Here is an 18,611-nt window from a genome sequence, read left to right on the forward strand (position 1 = left end):
GCAATGAGGGGAACCTTGGAACGTGAAGCTGCCCTATGGTCACCGCCTCCTGCCCCTCCTCGAGGAACGCGCGCGCGCTCCCCTAACAATTTATCGCGTCTACTAAACCACAGAGTGTTATAAACACATTTTGTCTTATTGCTTTTTTGGTCATCCACGAGTCTTTTTGTTCCTCTCGATTGACCCATCATATCCTCACATCGTCTCCCATCATGGAGCACGAGCTCCTTACCCTCTTAGCCGACACGCAGTCGCCGGTTGCTGATACAAGGAAAGCCGCCGAGCTCAGTCTACTCCGTCTCTATTCAAACGAAAGCTTCCCCCTCTCCCTCGCAGCAATCGCCTCTCATGACTCCGTCCCTACCAACCTCCGCCAATCCTCTCTCTCAGTCCTCCGCACTTTCATCGCCGCTGCGTGGTCCCCGAACCTGGATGACTTCAAGGGTCAAGTTCTCGTCAACGATACCAACAAAGCCCAGATCCGACAAGCCCTTCTTGATCTGGCAACCGTCATAGAAGTGTCGGAGCGAAAGGTCAAGTCTGCAGCCAGTTTTGCTGTCAGCAAGATCGCCAGCGCTGACTACCCTGAACAATGGCCCGAGCTGCTTCCTGCGCTTCTACGAATCATCAATGACACCAACAGCACGCCCGGTGCGCTGCATGGTGCATTGAAGGTGCTGCTGGACTTGGTGGATACGGGCTTCAATGAGGAGCAGTTCTTCAGTGTCGCGCGAGATCTTGTCAGCACCCTATTCAATGTGGCCACCAACGCGTCAAGAAAGCCAATGCTGAGGGCTTTGGCCGTCGCTGTTTTCCGTTCGTGCCTTGATACTCTTGAGATGGTGCTAGAACAACACAAGGTAGCTGTCAAGCAGTTCATGGACGAGGTTCTTGGTGGATGGTCTCCGTTCTTCATCGAGAATCTCAAAGCCCCGTTGCCGCAGGCTCCGGTCGAGCAGGAGGAATCTAAAGACACTGAAGTCTCGTCTCAATGGAGGGGTGTTATTGGATTGAAGCTACAAGTCGTGAAGACTTTGATGAAGATTCGAATGGTCTTCCCGGGGCTATTAGTCGCCCAGAGCCCCGTCTACTTTTCGACCATTTGGACGGAACTCTCAAACTCTCAGGTCGTGTATCACGAATTCTACATCAACGATGAACGCCAAGGCCGACTTGTCGACGTCGATGACCTCCCCTACAGTCTGGATCTGTTGGTTTTGGAAGAGTTGGATTTCATTCAGAGTCTCTTAAAGGCGCCCCCGGTCAAAGCAGAACTGCAACAGCAGCTACAGAATGCCGGACAATCTGGAATTACTGCGGGGTGGTTGGCCGAGATGCTAAAGCTGGCTAGCTCCTACTCTCAGATCACGTCCGAGGAAGAGGGTCTGTGGGATATCGATGTCAATCTCTTCCTGTCGGAGGAAACTTCTGTCACTGCGAACTACACCCCTCGTACTTGCAGCGGGGACCTGGTAATCAAACTGGGAGATTGGCTCAAAGATGTGACCACTCAGAGTCTCCTCGCCTTCATGAACGGCGTCTTTTCTGATGCTTCGTCTACGTGGAAGAGCCGTGAGTCATCCCTGTTCATACTCAATGTGCTCCTTAGAGACTTGCACGAGGTCTCGCGGGAGATTGCACCGGATGTAGCTAGCGGTTTCGGAAATTTTGTTCAATTCGCGATTCAGCAGGAAGAAGAACTCCTGCGTGCGCGAGGTTTCCTCGTGGCGGGAAGTTTAGCAAGGGTGTCCAATGTTGGCGGAGCGTACCTCGAGGCAACTCTTAAGGCGATTTCTGAGGACCCATCAGAAGTCGTGAAGGTGGCCTGCATTCGCTCACTACAGGACCTGCTGCCTTCAGCTTCCCCCAATACAACCATCCCTCTTCAGCAGTCGATAATCTCAGCGGTCTCCGACTTTGTCGCCGCTCATGATCTCCGCGATTCGTCGGACACTGATGACCTCAAAGTCACTTTGGCCGAAACTCTCCGTGATACGGTCATGGTTGATCCTGGTGTCGTGCTCACATCTACGGCACTCGATGTCCTGTTCAACATTGCCAGCAATGGTGCTACGAACTTTCAGCTGACAATGACCGTAACGGAGTCCTTTGAGGATATAGTCGAAATCATCTCGGACCGAGGCGCTGATGCGTTTGTCCGCCTTTGCGAAAAGGTCCTTCCATCGATCATAGGCGCGGTCGACGTCGGTAATATGACCCAGGATATTTCGTTAACTATTTTTGCCGCTGATCTTCTGCGTGCTCTTACGGAGCGAGCGCTTGAGCCGTTGCCGGAGGGCTTTGTCGAAACTGTCATGCCAAAAGCGAACCGGCTTCTTCTGGATTCGCAAGAGGCAGAGCTCATTCGGCCCGCCACGGAAGCTGTGAGACATATACTTGCGCACGATTTCAATCAATTTGTCACCTGGCGGGACCCCCAAAGCGGCAAAGAGGCAATTGAAGTTGCTCTTGTGATTATCGACCGTCTTCTGGGCCCCACTGTGGACGATTACGCTGCAACGGAAGTCGGTCAGCTTGCTGCCGAACTGGTTGAGAAGGCAGGATCGGAACGATTGGGACCGTACCTCCCACAACTATTGCAAGCTGTTGCCCGGCGCCTTGCGACAGCCGAGAAGGCTCAATTCATTCAGAGTTTGATCCTCGTGTTCGCTCGGCTGACACTTGTCAGCGCGCGAGAGGTCGTTGACTTCCTAGCACAGGTTGACATTGGTGGACAAAGTGGCTTGCCCATTGTGATGAGCAAGTGGCTGGAAAACTCGGTCAACTTTGCCGGGTACGACGAAATCAAACAAAACATCATCGCGCTGGCAACCTTGTACAACCTGGAAGACCCCCGACTGGCCCACGTGCAGGTCAAGGGAGACCTCATTGTGCAGGATACCGGGCGAATCAAGACTCGATCTCAAGCTCGCAACAACCCCGACCGCTACACGACCGTCAGTGCGCCTCTGAAGATAGTCAAGGTCCTCGTGGAAGAGCTAGCGGCTGCTTCCGGAAACAAGGAGATTGACGCAGCCACCGCAGCGGCGCTAGAGGAGGAAGGTAGCGACGAGGACGATGAGTGGGAAGATGTGCCTGATAATACCCTGGACCTCAGTCTCGGAGTCACTAAGCAAGAGCTAATGGCATTCGGCGAAGGCGGCACTGAAGGGGTATTTGGAGTCCGCAAGCGCGATGACGAGACGCAAGCATTCTTGTTAGAGTTCTTCCGAAACGCTTCCACCAAAGGCGAGTTCCAGCAGCTCTTCGCGGCGTTGACACCGGATGAGCAAGAGAAGCTTCGGAGTCTGGGTTGATTAGGTTCAGCTGACATGTGGACCGAATTAACGACTACCCTCATGTGTGGATAAGTGCCGCGATGATGATAGAGTTTAGTACATTTGCACATAATAATATACCATGATACTACGATTCAGGATAGCCGAGGAGAACGGAGAGATTAAGTTGAACCCCGACAGAACATTGGAAGAGGCCTCAGCGCGATTTACTGGGCGAGCCAGCCTATCGGGGATGGAACGGCAGGGTCTGGCTTTGGCTGGAGTCTGGGCGATTCTGCATCTGCACCCGACAAAGTGGCTGCGGGGTTCCAAGGTCGAGTTGGAGTTTGGAAACTGTCAACAAGATTATTGATCAACGGTACGACGGCGGGAAGATGTATCATATGTGCTCCCAAGCCCAGGGTTTATTCACTCCATGTATCACTTGCTCATTCGAGGGCCCTGCTCCACGGAGATGGGCTGCGAAGGGCGAGAGTTGACGCTACTGCAGCAAATCCCACCGCAGCGGTCAAATGGTCCCGGTGCTGGGGATCGGGACGCCAACCCTGTGCTCCTTTTCTTTCTTTTTCTGTCCCTAATCCTAGTCTAGCTGCAATCATTTTGATCGCAATTTCTCCATTAGTTATTATTACTGACATTTGACGCCCTCCCGCTCTCTTATGACTGCCCCCCCGCCCCCTTTCTCCAACTTCCCCTCCCCTTCCTCTGCTCGCACCCGCATCCCGACAGCTTGGGCCCTTTCCTACGCCCTTCTTCCTGCTGGATTCCTTAGACGCTTCCATCTGCTCGGAGCATGCCGCCACCAAATTTCCATGAACAGATTCAGGTCGATGTAAGTGATCGTACAAGACGCCATGCGACTGTCATAAACTCTGTTCGGATTTCATGATTGCATGCGATCTGCGTACCCCTCTTCCCCCGCTGGTCCTCGTATAATCGAATTAACAACCCTCCAGACAAGTGATGAAGATTCTCTCTACGATGCCGATTCCGTAGCTGACTCGAGTCTCTCGTTCGCGTCCACTGTTCGAGACTACTACTATGAAAATGGCCGTCGGTACCATGCATACCGCTACGGCCAGTACCCGATCCCCAATGATGAAGAAGAACAGGATCGCTTAAACATCACCCACCACCTGTTCAAGCTTTTGACTGGTGGTGATCTGTACCGCATCCCACTCAGACAACAGTCTTCCCCAAGGCGCATCCTGGACATTGGCACCGGGACGGGCGCCTGGGCGCTAGAAATGGCCGAGGAGTTCCCCGAGGCCGAGATTGTCGGCACCGATCTGAGCCCAATCCAGCCGAGCTTCTCGCCGCCCAACTGCTCGTTTATCATTGACGACGCGGAGAGCGATTGGGCTTTCCCTAAGGATGAAACCTTTGATTATATCCACGCACGCTCTATGGGCGGTGGTATTGCGGACTGGGAACGGTTATTCCGGCAGGCTTATAACCATCTCAAACCCGGCGGCTGGATTGAATGCCAGGAGTTCGAGGCCGAGATACACTCGGACGACGGCACTGAGGAGAAGGCCCCGATGCTGTTAGACCTTGGTAAAAAGCTGGACGAGGCCAGCAGGAAGTTTGGCAAGCGGGTGAGCATTGCTTCTTCGCTTGCTGGCTGGATCGAGGGAGCTGGGTTTACCAACGTTACCGAAGATATCTACAAGGTATACTATACTCTGTTTCTCTGTCAGTCAAGATGCTCACGTGTTGCAGTGCCCGGTAGGCTCCTGGCCTAAGAGTCCGCGTCTCAAAGAAATCGGTCGTGTCGGCAAGGTCGCAATAGTCGAAGCCATCGAGCCGTATTCATTAGCTCTCTTCACAAGAGTGCTTGGCTGGTCCTACGAACGTGCTCAAGACTATGTCAACAAATGTCGCCGCGAGGCACTGAACTCTTCATGCCATATATACGTGCTATACTACTTTGTATACGCACAACGACCTCTATGATTCTAACACGGATGAATAATGAATGATGCATAATTTCTCATGACTTTCCTTTCCTACAATTGGCGGACCCCTTAGATTTATACACTGTTACAGAGAAGCGGGCTGGACAATACATCCTCACTGCAGTTAGGTATATACATCGAGGTTTGATAAGAAGTACATACATACAAATATGAACCGCTATGTAAACCATAAGCATCTTCACCCTTGCAAAGAATATCCAACGCCCTCCCCTGTTCCCATGGCCACTAAGTTCGCCCTCATTTTCTCAGCCCTACCCCCAATGCCGAAAGCCGCATCCTTTCTGTGCACCCAAGCGCCAACCCCATGCTGCAACACCGCCGTGGCCCTCACCTTCTTACTGCCATCCGCATCGCCTTCACCAGCCTCCTTAATCCCCACACTCCCGTGCAACGTCAACCTCGACTCCTCTCCACCCTCCTCCTTCGCCTTGTACACCCCACGGTGCAAAATATTACTATCATAAAACACCGCATCTCCAGCCTTCAACTCCACAACCAGCTGACCGGGAAGGTCATTCTCGTACGGATCAGCATTACGCTCCGTCTCAGTGCGCACGCGGCGATGCGAGCCCGGAACAACAATTAGAGACGCATCGTCGCAGAGCGCAAGGTTGTACTGCGCATGCGACTGCCGACCACCCGGACTCTTCGAGGCGAGGAGCTTCTCCTCCTCCTCCGGCCCCACAGTTTCTGGGATATCATCGCGGTGCCAGCGGAGCGCGAAGCCGTGCGTTTCTGGCGCGACGAGGAGATTAAACAGCTCCATTACGAGCTTCTCTTCGCCATCCTTGGCGGTGGAATCTAAGCCGAGCAGTTCCTCGACAACGCCTAGGATTCGCTCATCAAAGTAGAACTTGGCGAATTCTTCTCGGCCTGGCATGTCAGGGTGCAGCAGATGCTGGACGCCCCATATTCCGCCCTCGGAGGCTGGTGGGGGGACGTTTGTTGGCCATGGCGGGAACTGCTTGGGGACGGTGCGGAAATATGGCCAGGTGCCTGTGCGGGTGTTTTTTGTGGCTGTTGCGGCGGCTTCTTTGAGGGTTGTGAACTCAGTAGAGGAGGGCGGGATTACCGAGGGGATGACGACGAAGCCATCTTTTTGAAGGGATTCAAGATAAGTGGCTGGCATAATGGTGTATGCTTGCGCTGAGTGGGACGCTTCTTGAGATTGTTGCGCGGGCGAGGGATTGGGCGAGAGCTGGAATTTATATGTCTTTGATATAGGTAGGGTGACACTGCTAAGCTATAGCTAGCGATACTACTGTCGTAGCTAGGTCGTATAGCTACAGAAACAGTACACTACAAAGAGTGTGTACTTACCCCGCGCCAGACAGCAGCAGAGTGGGGCTCACAAAGTAGATGATGCATCTTGTGCTGCTTGAACGTAGCAAACAATCAAATCAAAAAAACCTTCTAGAAAATAACATACCTGGAGCTATTGGCAGCAGTTTCTTCTTTATTTTCCGAGGAATTAATGGTGCCGGCATATTAACAACCTGCCTATTATAGGGCTATCGTGCGCAGTGGGGCAGGGCATCTGATTCTGAGGTCATCTTCCTCCGCTCGTGTGAGTTTCAGCTTTCTCCCAAACAAAAACTCCCTCTACCTTCATATCTCAACTTTACATCTCCAGATCTCTGTAAAGAATTCATCAAAACACGCTAAAGCTCCACCATGGCTCCACGATTGAGTCTGGGTCTGAGTACCCTGCTCGCGCTGGGGCTGATCCTACTCCTGCTCCCCTGCCAAGTTCACGCTTTCGGCGCCGGCAGTAAGATCGTCCATTCCTTGCTTCTGCTGGATCAGCCACAGTCGCGTACTATATACTAACTAGACAGACATTGCATCTATCTCAAAGGTCGAAGGCAAGAACTGGCGCCATGGAGACATCGAGGATATGCTCAAGACGATTGCGTTTATCAAGGGCCACAAGTGGACTTCTAACATGGTCAAGAGGGTTTACTTTGGAAACTGGCTGAGGGATTAGTGAGTCCTTTGTTTCGTTGTTTTGCTTTTGAGCCTAAGCTAATGACTTTGCTTTTAGCTCCCAAGCTATGGACGTCGGTACCCTTAAGAGTCTTCCTGCCGATACTATTCGCATCCTTATTTGGATCCTTTCGTTCCTATCGTTCGGCTACGCGACGGCTGAGTTTGAGGTGACGGCTGAGAGACTTGGAGTGTATCGCCCGGAGGAGCATATTGAGTGAGTGACATTAGCTACTGCGATACCGGTGCGGGGACGGTATTGACTCGTACAGCAACCCCAAGGACTACGCCGATAACGAGGATGCTCGCCAGTATGACCAACGCCTGCGCGGCCCCATCCAACAGATCGAACTCGATATCGACCCCGAGACCGGTATGAAGAACTACATCGCCAATGAAAAAGGAAATTGGGCTACAAGCGCGGCGTATATCAAGTTCAGCTTGGCTCGCAGCATTCATTACGGGAGACTGTATACCAGCGGCGGTCACCGCAAGGGTAATGAGGAGGATCTATGCGAAGCACTCCGATGTCTAGGTCAGGGCTTGCATACACTTGAGGATTTCGCCGCGCACACAAACTACTGTGAGCTTGCGCTCCGGGAAATGGGTTTCCATAACGTATTTCCGCACACTGGTGCCCAGACCCAGATGAATGTCCGCAGTCACCACGTCTATCCGCTTGTGACGGGAACCTTTGGTATGGTTGACTTTTTCCATTCGGTCCTCGGAGAGGCCACCGACCACTTTACCCAGTCGGAGATCAACGAGATGGATACTGCTCTCGGCGACGCCCAGTCGAGCTCATCGGCGAACTCTCTCAATAACCTCACAGGACTCTTGGGAAAGGTTCCCGGATGCGGTGACCTGGTCGCAGAAGCGGAGGCACTCAAGCGTCGCTCCGAAGCTCAGCAGTCTTCAAACAGTCGCAGTGGTGCGGACCTGGGTTACGCGGCTGGTGAGTTTACTCGTGCGTTCAATAACGACTCGGACCACGGTCAGGCCAGGGCAAGCACGCCATCAAGCACCAACAAGCCCACTGGACTACCTGGAATGCCAGATTTCAACCCCGCGGAAACGATCGCCAAGATCTACCCTATCCTCGAATTCCGTGACAAGGTCGTGCGAAAGATCTCGTCGATCATTGAGAAGATTCCCGGCCTCGAGGCGCTTGTTGAGAAGATCACCGAGACGCTGACCATCTTCATTATGTCTCTGCTTGCCCCCTTCATCCGCCCCATCATCAACGCTGCCTCTCAGTCTCTGCAGACAGGTTCCGCTGGTGTGATCGAGTCCTCCGGGAAGCATCAGTTCGAACCCTGGACCAACCCGCACTGCAGCGACCCCACCCACTCCATGCTCTCAAAGGACCACTTCTCCAACATTCTCAACGAGCCCGCTGGAAACGTCGCCTCTGCCATTCTCAAGTACGTGGCCCCCCGCATTCTCCACGCCTGGGAGAACATCAACATCCCAGAAGAGCAAGTTCTGCACGATGCCCTAGAGGTCTTCCACCACCCTGCGCTCCGTAACATGCGCAACGAGGCTCACCGCACCATGTTCGAAGCCGTCCAATCCTGGGTCCATGCCATGCCTGACCGAGGGGCCAAACTCAATGATGTCCTCAGCTCTGAGGGCGTCAAGACCGGAAAGAACAATGGCGGTCAGGTCGGTCATGGCTCTCATGCTCACTCGCAAGGCGGCTTCCCCGCATTAGGAGGTGCTGCTGCTGCACATGGTCAAAGCCACACAAGTCACAGTTACGGTCAAACATCTAGCCATGACTATGCTTCTCACTCCCAACCTCAGTCTCAGCAACACCAGCAAAGCTCTGGGTCCGGCTCAGGGCTTCCCTGGGAGAAGTTGTCTGACCAACTGAACAGCCTTCCCATCCCCGGGATCTCAAACATCAACAAGCTCAGCAGCAAACTCTCCAGCTTTGGCTTGGGAGGCTCCTCACGAGAGGAGGGTAATACTCCGCCACCACAGCAGCAACACTATGAGCCTTCCCATCACCAACAGCAATATTCTTCTTACACTCCTCCTCCCACGCACCACCAATCTGGAGGCTACGGCCAACCTCCTCCCCATCACCAACAACATCACGGCCATGGATACGGACACGAACAATCCAGCTTTGGCCAGCCGCCTCCTCCACCACCACAGGGATACGGAAATGATTATGGTCAGGGCCATCACCAGCATCAGCATCAGCATCACCAATACGGCCAGCATCCTCACCAGCCTCCGCAGGGGCAAGGATACAGTGGTGGAAGCGGATACGGCGGCGGTTACGGAGGCGGATATGGTTACTAAGCTGTCGAGCTTCTATAATGCGTAATGTCAAGTATGATATGGGGTTTGAGTGCGGATACCAAAGTGGAATGGTGTACGGATCGGATAGAATGGCGGTGGGGGTCTGGTTCCGGCGCTTCGTGCGTACTGTTTTTGATATTGGTTAGCAGCTTGCTCTTGGGCGTTTGACGAGTCATGGAATTATGGTGAAGTTGGGAGAACGCTTTATTCATATGAGTTTGGGTATTCATTAATTATGTATTGGTGTTTGTGCATGTACGGCATCGTCCTTTGGGGTCAAACAAATCACAGGAAGACGCCACGGGCTCTATAGAACATGGTATCATACGGAATCCAGAACTCCATCCCACTCCTTCCCATCGCTTCGCCTTGTTCATAGAATAAAAGAAATCATAGCTTTGTCCCCTCCCTTCCCGTATCACTTAGCCTCCTGGGCCTCAACAACCCGGGTACGGGAACATGGCCACTATTACTGGAGCCCACCCCTGCACTAGCACCCGCATTTGTCGCACCCCTCGAGTCATTACCATGCTGCGCCTGTTGACCTTCATGCAGCCGCGGATTCATAAGCCACTGAACCTGCATACGGACACTGTTCACGGCAGCATTAGTGTGCGCCATATCCTCCTTGAGCCGGAGGCATTCGTTCATGATTGCCATGCTTGCGCGGGCATCAAGGTCTGTAATGGCATGCGAAAGTTGCGCCACTTCTTCGCGGAGAGATTCATGCAGGGAGAGGAGGTAAGTGGTCGCGTTCGTGAAGGGGTTAGTGGATGAGTCAGTGTCGGTTGTGGATGGCCTGCGTCTATTAGAGGAGTCGGCGGCGGCGGACGTAGAGGAAGGTACGTCATTGTTGTTATTGTTTGTAGAGAAGGCGCGGGAAGACTCAAAGAGGGTTGAGCGGATAGAGGCGAGGCCGTCGTCGAGGATCTCGTTACGTTGTTGAAGGTGGCGGACTATGTGTTCCATCGAGTCGAGCCGAGCGTTTTGGGCTTCGAAGTACGGCCCCATTGTGATTGAAGGGCAGCTCTGCTCATGTGTTCCTAGCTCTGCGCGCTTCATCTTGATGGGACAACCATATTTGGATGCGGCGCATGGGTGGATTGCTTCGGGACAGGCGTCGATGTGTTCTCGAAGCGCCTTTCGAAAAACAGTGACTTGGCAGTCTGGACAAGTTGTTTTAAGGCTAGGGCATAGATATTTGACGTGCTCCTGTGAGGGAAGGTTAGCACTAGGCAAATGAGAACCTGATGGGGATGCGCTCTGTACCTCGTAATCCTGATCCATGATGTCTGCATCGCAACGTAGGCACTTGTGTAGTTCATGCATGCACTTCCCGTCCATGCTGAGGTCCTTCTTGCGGGTTTTCTCTCCACAGGAAGGGCTCGGGCAATCCATCAGCTTGTACTCGCAGTACTTGTCCGTATGGGACTGGATATGACCCCTTGGGACAACCCCTTTGCATCCTTCACTTGAAAAAGGACATCGCACTGGAAGATCATCGCACATGTTGGTTAACAATCGAGGAACATTGAGATAGACATCTCTTGTAGGGGCGCGGCATGTGGGACAGGTGAAATCGTCCGGACCGCCGGCGAACGTTCTGATAGCAAAGTTCAAGCAAGTCTGACAAAATACATGATCACATCCTAGGCGCACTGGTCGGATAAAAGGGCAGTGACAGATTGGGCACATGAGATGATCGTCATAGTCGGAGATGTACTCGAGTCCACGCAAGTCGATAACTCCGTCATGGTCGTTGCCTGCCTCCATCGCGAGGAACTGGTCAAGCTTCATGCTGGATGGTAGAAAGGCGCCACTTCCTCCAGGTAGTTTTATAGTATGCTTACGACGACTTCCCTGTGATAAGGGGAGAAGCTCGTGTTTCAAGGGATCGTCCGCTGGAATGTCCTGTCGGTGAGGGGATGAAACAATAGCACCGAGTGACAGCCCATGAGTCACACGGTGGCTGAAATGAAGGGAGGGATGTCGCGACTCGGGAGATCAGCGTTCAGCGGATTGATTCGAGGCGCGAGCCGGCGGAATGAGTTGGTTAGGGAAATTGTTCAGGGTGGTTGAGCAGAGGAAGTTCGGGGTCGGACTGAACAGGAGCGGGAGTCGAAGCGGCATTGCGGGGAGGCAAGAGTGATGGTCATCTTCGGTCTGGATGGATATTGAACATCGACACCGCCTGGATTGGGCGCAGCAAATCATCATCTGGTTTCCAACCAGGACAAATATAATTAAGATACTCGTTTGGACTGTTCTTGGTTTCGAACTTTCGATCGTTCAAGCATCGACTGCATGCTCGACCCTCGGTCCATCGTCCGTTCGCAACTTTAGCGCTGAAACTCCTCCGCAGTTGCCCATTGTCAGTCACCAACCGGTTTCATCCAACTCCTCCTCCTCAACTCCTCCCTCCCCCTGCATCAGCGATCATCATAATCTGACATCCGACGATGCCGAACCCTTCCCAACTATTCCTCCTCGCCGATCATATCAAACTCTCTCTCCTCGAACGCCAACGAGCCATTTCGCTGAGTCTAGAACCCAACAGCCAAGATGGCGAAATCTCCCGCTCGCTCGAATCCCTACGAGAAGGCATCGAGAGCGTCGAGGCCGACGTTACACGGTTAGAAGAATCAAATGATGAGGCGGCTTCTGACTTGAAAGACCAACTTGTCCATCTACGCTCGCAGTACAGCGACTTGTCGTCGCAATTCCGCGGTCCTGCCGGTTCATCATCCGCCGCCAACGACAATGACCGGTCAGACTCAGCATCACCGCAGTTCACCAGCATCAAAGGCTCATCGCCGGACCTGAAACAGCCTGTTCCGCAGCATCCGCCGTCTAAATCTGTTCGTTTCATGGATGATTCCGCCGCCGCCGAGGAGGATCTCAACCGTCGCAACCTGTTCCAACCATACCGAGACTCGCCCTCGCCCGAAGGCGTGGATATGACCGACATGTCGAATCAACAAATTTACGAGCATCATGACCGGGTAATGCGGGAGCAAGACGAGCAGTTAGACCGGCTGGGCGAGTCGATTGGGCGGCAGCATCAGCTGAGCATCCAGATTGGGGACGAGCTCGACGGCCATGTGGCGCTGCTGGACGAGATGGACGGTACTGTTGACCGGCATCAGAGCAGACTCGACAACGCCCGGCGACGCATTGACAAAATTCGCAGGAGTGCTGGGGATAATTGGAGCATGATGACCATCATTGGATTGATCATCATCCTTGTCATCCTGATCGTCCTTTTGAAATGAGGCCTGCAGCATTCCTACTTGCTTATTTGTCGTGCTTGAGTTATACCTATCTAGCGGCGCAGTGGCGTTGATTCTCAGTTTCATATCTGCTCTGGATTAGAACCATGTCTTGGTATCGGACACTCCTTGAACGGCGGGACGGCGTTGGGGTAGCAGGTTGCGACAATTCCATCTTATATATATATATACTCCTATTGCTGAACTACTCTACGTCTTACAGCTCTACTCAAAGTGCAGTCGGATGTGCCCTGAATTAAGTTCATTGCCATGTCAAAACTGGATAATCCTCTTTAAACCTATATCATGCATGGTACAAAAGGAAATGAACTGAAACAAAGAAAAGGGTCAAACAGCTAAGCACCAGGCCCAGCCATCTTACGCCTTCTTATTGGGCTCGTTCTTGGTCTTATCTTGCAGGTCGACGAAGCTCTCCTTGCTGTCTACCTCGCCCCGATCAGCCTTAACCTATTGCGCCAGTTAGCTTTTGGGCCCAATTCCATGGTCGCAAACCGGGCAGCTCAAACGCAAATACATACCGAAGCCTCGCTGCTGCTAGCAAGGTTCTGGTTCCACTTGCCCTTGCCCTCCTTCTGCGCCTTGAGCTGGTTCTGCTTCTCCTCCTCGTAGTGGTCCTTTAGTTGCTCGTTATCTGAACCTTGGGTGTCAACGGAGTCAGCAACACACAGTTTGGGTGCGGAAATCAGGAGTTCGTCGAGTGGGCAGAGTTGTGTGTTTGTTCAAAGGAAAATGAGCTTGACGTACCCCGGTCAGCGTCCTCCTTCAGGCGGCGAGGTACGGAGGTGTGGAATGCGGAGGTTGTGGCGCGGGGGAGGATGGATGAAACGCGGACGCCCGAGAGACGGGTAGTTGCGCGGACGGAGTAGAGGAAAGACATTTTCGTTTGAGAATTCTAGGTCTGTTCTCTTGTCGTTAGCAAGGAAGGGCTTCCATTGAAGACGTAGATGGTGTAGTTACTAACATCTAAAGTAGATGGAGTGAAATGGGGTCTTGGTGGTTGGTATAAGCGGTAGTAGTCAACTTGAAACTTTTCCAGCAGCTATCTAGGGACGCAGCAGAGGTATTTAAACAGTTTCCCACAGCCTGGCAGCTTGCAGCTCAACTCCTGGACGTCACCTTGCTGCAGCGGCCAACCAGACGCTGTGGATTTGGGCTGATTGGCGGTGACGTCATGAATACTCATTGCCTGGCTACCACGGCTTCACATTAACGGACTGCTACGGCTTGACATTGGTAGCCGAGGTAATAAGCTTATTCGTGCTCGGTGAAATGGATTGGCCGATGGTAGTTTAGGGGATTGGAGGTTAATGGCCTTGTTTTAGGGTTGTTTTGGGTTTGAGTTGGCTTTGCGGGGTGCTTCGAGCGACCTAGGAGCTATACAGCCATGCCTTCGGCAGCGGCGTGGTAGCATGATGAACAATCTATTAGGACCATGGGAAGTAGTTAGGTGGTTATCTTACGCTGGATGTAAAATAGTATCGATGTGTACGGATCAAGATGAAATGTTCCGATGTTGAAGGGTCGAAAGGGGTACAGCAGGATATGTATCTTCATGCTGGTCGGTTCTAGGAGAATTTCTAGGACCATGAGGACCAACCAGCTATATCAATCATAGCCCGTAGCTAAGCTGCATCTCATGTGACTTCCATGGTCAGCTAACCCCATGCTACGTCCAGTACACTCGGCAGATAGTATCATTCTTGAAGCTAGTAGCAAAGAAGATGGATGTCACTGAGACAAGACCAGCCAGCAAAGAACAGCAATATCGAATAGTAAGAAGCAACTTAACAGGTTTCACCTGGAGACCAATAGTGAACTGATCCAATCGACGGATTCACAGCCAGTTATCCTATCAATAGGGACGGCATGTCACCAGTCCCAACCATGTACACGAACAGAAGCAGAAACAAAGTAGAGAGGTCAGACAAGACATATGCAAGATATCAAACGTCGCAAGCCTTCCGAAACATGTTTAACAAATCCCAACCAATGCAAGACGTATATCGTTCCCGCCTTTCTAGATCCTTATAACGCATGAAAATCCATCCCACCCAAAATTTGTACCCAGGCCAAAACCCCCAAAGAAACATGGTCAAATCGCTATGCGGATTTCGCAAAGCCGCCAGAATACTCCAAGAAAAACAACTCCGTGCCCCCCAAATGGCAAAGTCGCCGCTTTCTATACATCATCGCCGGCCCTGAACCCCGAGGCCAATAAATCGGTATTTTGGTTTTTCCCTAACCGAGCGTAGAAAAACAAGGTGTTGGTATCGCTGGAGAATGCAAGAATCGAATCGCAGGGCGCCGTCGCTCGCAGGTAGTCGAAGAAGCATCAATCTAGGAAATCGTGATCGGAGGGTGTATATACAAACAAAAACAGTGTATCCTTTTATGCTCCGCGGAGTCGTGAATCAAAAAAAGGCGAGTTTAGGTTGATCGTGAGAAAAGGGTCGAGTCGTGTCAAACGATTAGAGAAGCAAAAAAAAGTCAATATTAGGACCCGCGGTTAGGGAGACCGATGATGCAGAAGCTGGGCGAAATCAAGAAAAAGCCGTGGGTGGACGTGTGGCTCTTGCCAGCAGAATGACGGCTTGGCAGGTCATGGCCATGGTCCTTACCACCGACGCTGAGCGTTCTGCATCTGTGCCGGAGAGATCGAGGTGGGCGGGCTGGTCATGGTCATCCCGGTGGTAGGGTTGATGATTGGGATGACTTTGCGGGTGCGAACAGCCGAGGGTTGCTGGAAGCTCGCTTGATTATAATTACCGGTAACCCCTGAGTGGAGGTACGTAGTGGAAGAAGCGGGAGACAATGAAATCGACGGCGTAACCTGCTGGACAGGCTGAATTTGATGCTGGATCGGCGATGTGTCGGGCGAGCCGCTAGAGAGGGACGAACGATCCGAAGAGGCAGAGTGAATTGAGTGTAGCTGGAATTCAGAGTCAATGATAGACCTTTTACGAAAAATATCAAACCTATCAAAGGCTTCGAAGAAAAACATACGTCGTCTTCAGTCAGAAGACCTGGACAGAACTCCAGGTCATCGTCCAGGTCAAAAGACCGTCCGGCCTCGAAACGGGCACGGAAAGCAGTAACCGAGGGAGCCTCGGCCAGCTCCCTCATACTCTTGACACCACGGAACTGACGTTGAGCGTTCTGAGCAGCCATCTTAGGGCCTCGTCGGGAGCGGCCACCATGGTGGTTATTTGACGTTTGCATATGAGCGGTGGCGCCATGGTGAGGGGCTTGGTGGTGCTGCTGGTGCTGTCCGTAGAAGAAAGTCGACATCTTGGCGGCGGCGTAGTAAGGCGACGAGCAAGGAATAAGCACGTTATAGTGGTTGAAATGGTCAATGTACAGATAGACAGTGGGTACAAGCAAGGACCAGAGTCGGTGACGCTGAGCGATGCAGGATAGGACTTTTGAACAGAATGAAAGAGAATATATGGCAAGGAGGTAGTAGGAATGCGGACGGGGAATATTCTGTAGAAGGAGAATATACTAACGCAGGGGGTGAAAGAAGGAAGAATAGTAATATAGCTGAGAGAAAGCGAAGTGAACAGTGGAAGGTTGGGTTTGAATTTAGCAGTGTGGGATGGAGAAGGAATCGAAGGCGGCGGCGGCACCAGACTGAAGAAAAGGTCTGGGAGTCGAAGGCATGGAGACTGGAGAGGGGCTTTCTGCTGGGGCTGAGCCTGAGTGGACGACTCCAAGGCGATTGTTACTTTGTAAATTACCGACCGTATGTTACGGCCGCCAGCCTTTGACGATCGCTGGCGGCTGGTCAATCCTGTCACACGCTAGTTTCACGGCTAGGGTCACCAGATTCCTCGAGAACGGAAACATGGTGGCGATACTTTCCAAGGTGGCCAATAAGCGGAGAATCATTTAGCGCTAAGTGATCCCACATACTTACAATTTTTGGTCTAAGGGCCAGGGTCACCAATAAGACATGGACCAGCGCCGAGCGGCTAGCACTGTGTGGAGCTAGGAAACGTCATTACAGTACTAGCCCTTTGCGGTTGCAAGTTGGTCAGATTATCCCGGCATAGCCGCTCAAGGGTCAACTGTCCGCCTATCATCTCCTCCCTGAGAGTCGCAAATCCTCAGGCACTGGCACTCTCAGGTAGGAAATAGGAATTGTTAATTTCTGCTGGGCTGCGCATTAATGCAGGAGACCATGGTAAAAATACAGCCACGCTGCCGGTGACTGGGGGAAAGGTGGGTCGGTAAAGCGTGGATGTACAAACATCAAAGGGATGCATCATGCAAGGCCTCCCTTTGGAGGGCGGCGCCCGCTCTTGCCACACTGCTCTTTATGGGAATTTCCAAACCTCGTGTCGAACTTTGGAATACTTAACCATGTCACTCACAACAGTTCGCACCGTTGGACGGGAACTTCGTCTTCGGAGACAGTCTGAAGTCTGAAACCTGAATCATGCGGCAGACGTTTCCGAAGATAGGCACGGCATGCGCTGGCAATTTGCACTATGACCAGGACCGACAATGATTTGCAAGGAAGTGATCTGAGCCCCGCCACAACAAACAGATGTCATCGATGATTTGCTTCCAGCGTTTCCCCATACCTTCCCACGGAACCGTGCGACGTGGTCGAAGAGATTGGCCGCCCCATAGATTCTGGAAGAACGGGCGCCATCTTCGACGGACTCAAATAGCCCTTATCGAGAAGCTTCAAAGCACAATGCAAGACATATGGCTATGAACCATCCAGAAACAGCTCTCAAAAGCTCTCTCCGCAGTGAGGATTACTCTCACTAAGCGGCAAAACAAACGGTAAACCGGTAAGACCGAATCTCCCACAGGAATCAGGGGGCCGGGGAATAGCGGACTCAACAAAAACATCCGATTCTCGGATCTATTCCTGGCATGATCCCACCGGCACGCACAAGCCACAAGTGTGGCTTTGCATCTCTGGCGCTCTGCAGTCTGAGCGTTCTCAGATCAACATGATTGTCTGCGCCCCTCAATCCTTCAATTGAGTCATCAAACGGTAACATATTCCGCCACAGGAAATCCCCGGGAAAAGGCATGCCAATGAGTTCATGGTTACTGCTATCATATCTTGGAGGCTCTCCAATATTATTGCCATCAACGGAGCAATGCCTCCCGAACATTGTCCCATGTTCGCCTCATTCGTTTCGCTACAGCCCTACCAAAACAATTACATAACTATGTGGGGCACCTCCATCACTGTAGAAATGGGACGACCAAAACAATGCCGGTATCATCTGTTCGTCAGTGGCAGTGGCACAGCACATACGAGCAACAATAACCTTGCATCATGATGTGAAATTGATCGACCGTAGAGCTGGGCATATCCCGGCAACTGTCGCATAACTACCCCGAGTATATGCTGCTATGGAGTACTTCTCCGCGCTCCATACAATGACATCGGGTGGCAAAGACAGGCACTCGACCCCGACTCGGTTTATCACACCATCTCTCACTTGACACAATTTCATCATGAACGTCGTCCGATCTCCCCGAATTACATTCTATGAGGTTAATACGCTCTGTACCAATATTAGGTACGTGTATAATATGTGGCGGATTTGCGGTCCTGGTTGCTGGCACACCGCATGTACCCAGAGTATGGGATAGTAGGGTAGTACGGAATAGGTGGCTGGCTGCCTTGGAAGTGAGGACTGCTGAAGACTTCGAATCCAGAAAGCCTTGATGGATTTCCTCGCTTTGTGGTTATCTATTCAATGCTAGATTGAACC

General features: G+C 52.2%; 8 protein-coding genes across 8 annotated transcripts; 4 read left to right on the forward strand and 4 right to left on the reverse strand.

Moving 5' to 3' along the window:
* The first annotated feature begins 122 nt into the window (after window positions 1-122).
* On the forward strand, window positions 123-3,860 carry BDW74DRAFT_146356 (putative importin beta-5 subunit). Its single transcript, XM_073723333.1, has one exon. The coding sequence runs from the start codon at window positions 213-215 to the stop codon at window positions 3,315-3,317; it is 3,105 nt and encodes a 1,034-aa protein (XP_073588030.1). The 5' UTR covers window positions 123-212; the 3' UTR covers window positions 3,318-3,860.
* Window positions 3,861-3,878: 18 nt separating this feature from the next.
* On the forward strand, window positions 3,879-5,356 carry BDW74DRAFT_79890 (class I SAM-dependent methyltransferase). Its single transcript, XM_073733761.1, has 3 exons — window positions 3,879-4,131; window positions 4,256-4,972; window positions 5,022-5,356. The coding sequence occupies exons 1-3, from the start codon at window positions 4,093-4,095 to the stop codon at window positions 5,253-5,255; spliced, it is 990 nt and encodes a 329-aa protein (XP_073588031.1). The 5' UTR covers window positions 3,879-4,092; the 3' UTR covers window positions 5,256-5,356.
* Window positions 5,357-5,364: 8 nt separating this feature from the next.
* Window positions 5,365-6,468, reverse strand: BDW74DRAFT_146359 (phytanoyl-CoA dioxygenase family protein). The gene has a single exon (XM_073723334.1). The coding sequence runs from the start codon at window positions 6,405-6,407 to the stop codon at window positions 5,457-5,459; it is 951 nt and encodes a 316-aa protein (XP_073588032.1). The 5' UTR covers window positions 6,408-6,468; the 3' UTR covers window positions 5,365-5,456.
* Window positions 6,469-6,878: 410 nt separating this feature from the next.
* On the forward strand, window positions 6,879-9,772 carry BDW74DRAFT_79966 (Het-C domain-containing protein). The gene is made up of 4 exons (XM_073733765.1): window positions 6,879-7,049; window positions 7,117-7,264; window positions 7,323-7,481; window positions 7,537-9,772. The coding sequence occupies exons 1-4, from the start codon at window positions 6,953-6,955 to the stop codon at window positions 9,575-9,577; spliced, it is 2,445 nt and encodes an 814-aa protein (XP_073588033.1). The 5' UTR covers window positions 6,879-6,952; the 3' UTR covers window positions 9,578-9,772.
* Window positions 9,773-11,559, reverse strand: BDW74DRAFT_79943 (putative TRAF-like signal transducer). The gene is made up of 2 exons (XM_073733764.1): window positions 10,847-11,559; window positions 9,773-10,789 (listed from the first exon to the last, which is right to left on the reverse strand). The coding sequence occupies exons 1-2, from the start codon at window positions 11,372-11,374 to the stop codon at window positions 9,968-9,970; spliced, it is 1,350 nt and encodes a 449-aa protein (XP_073588034.1). The 5' UTR covers window positions 11,375-11,559; the 3' UTR covers window positions 9,773-9,967.
* Window positions 11,560-11,915: 356 nt separating this feature from the next.
* On the forward strand, window positions 11,916-13,199 carry BDW74DRAFT_79901 (syntaxin family protein). Its single transcript, XM_073733762.1, has one exon. It carries the CDS (start codon window positions 12,037-12,039, stop codon window positions 12,847-12,849), a length of 813 nt encoding a protein of 270 aa, XP_073588035.1. The 5' UTR covers window positions 11,916-12,036; the 3' UTR covers window positions 12,850-13,199.
* Window positions 13,200-13,224: 25 nt separating this feature from the next.
* On the reverse strand, window positions 13,225-13,744 carry BDW74DRAFT_174514 (uncharacterized protein; the record flags this gene model as incomplete). The annotated part of the gene is made up of 3 exons (XM_073728051.1): window positions 13,225-13,314; window positions 13,386-13,504; window positions 13,612-13,744. 3 exons carry the CDS (start codon window positions 13,742-13,744, stop codon window positions 13,225-13,227), a joined length of 342 nt encoding a protein of 113 aa, XP_073588036.1.
* Window positions 13,745-15,275: 1,531 nt separating this feature from the next.
* On the reverse strand, window positions 15,276-16,340 carry BDW74DRAFT_79928 (DUF4452 domain-containing protein). The gene is made up of 2 exons (XM_073733763.1): window positions 15,871-16,340; window positions 15,276-15,796 (listed from the first exon to the last, which is right to left on the reverse strand). The coding sequence occupies exons 1-2, from the start codon at window positions 16,153-16,155 to the stop codon at window positions 15,482-15,484; spliced, it is 600 nt and encodes a 199-aa protein (XP_073588037.1). The 5' UTR covers window positions 16,156-16,340; the 3' UTR covers window positions 15,276-15,481.
* Between the last annotated feature and the right edge of the window lie 2,271 nt (window positions 16,341-18,611).

This window comes from Aspergillus multicolor, assembly GCF_047715735.1.
Source record: "Aspergillus multicolor strain CBS 133.54 unplaced genomic scaffold BDW74scaffold_3, whole genome shotgun sequence".
NCBI lineage: Eukaryota > Fungi > Ascomycota > Eurotiomycetes > Eurotiales > Aspergillaceae > Aspergillus > Aspergillus multicolor.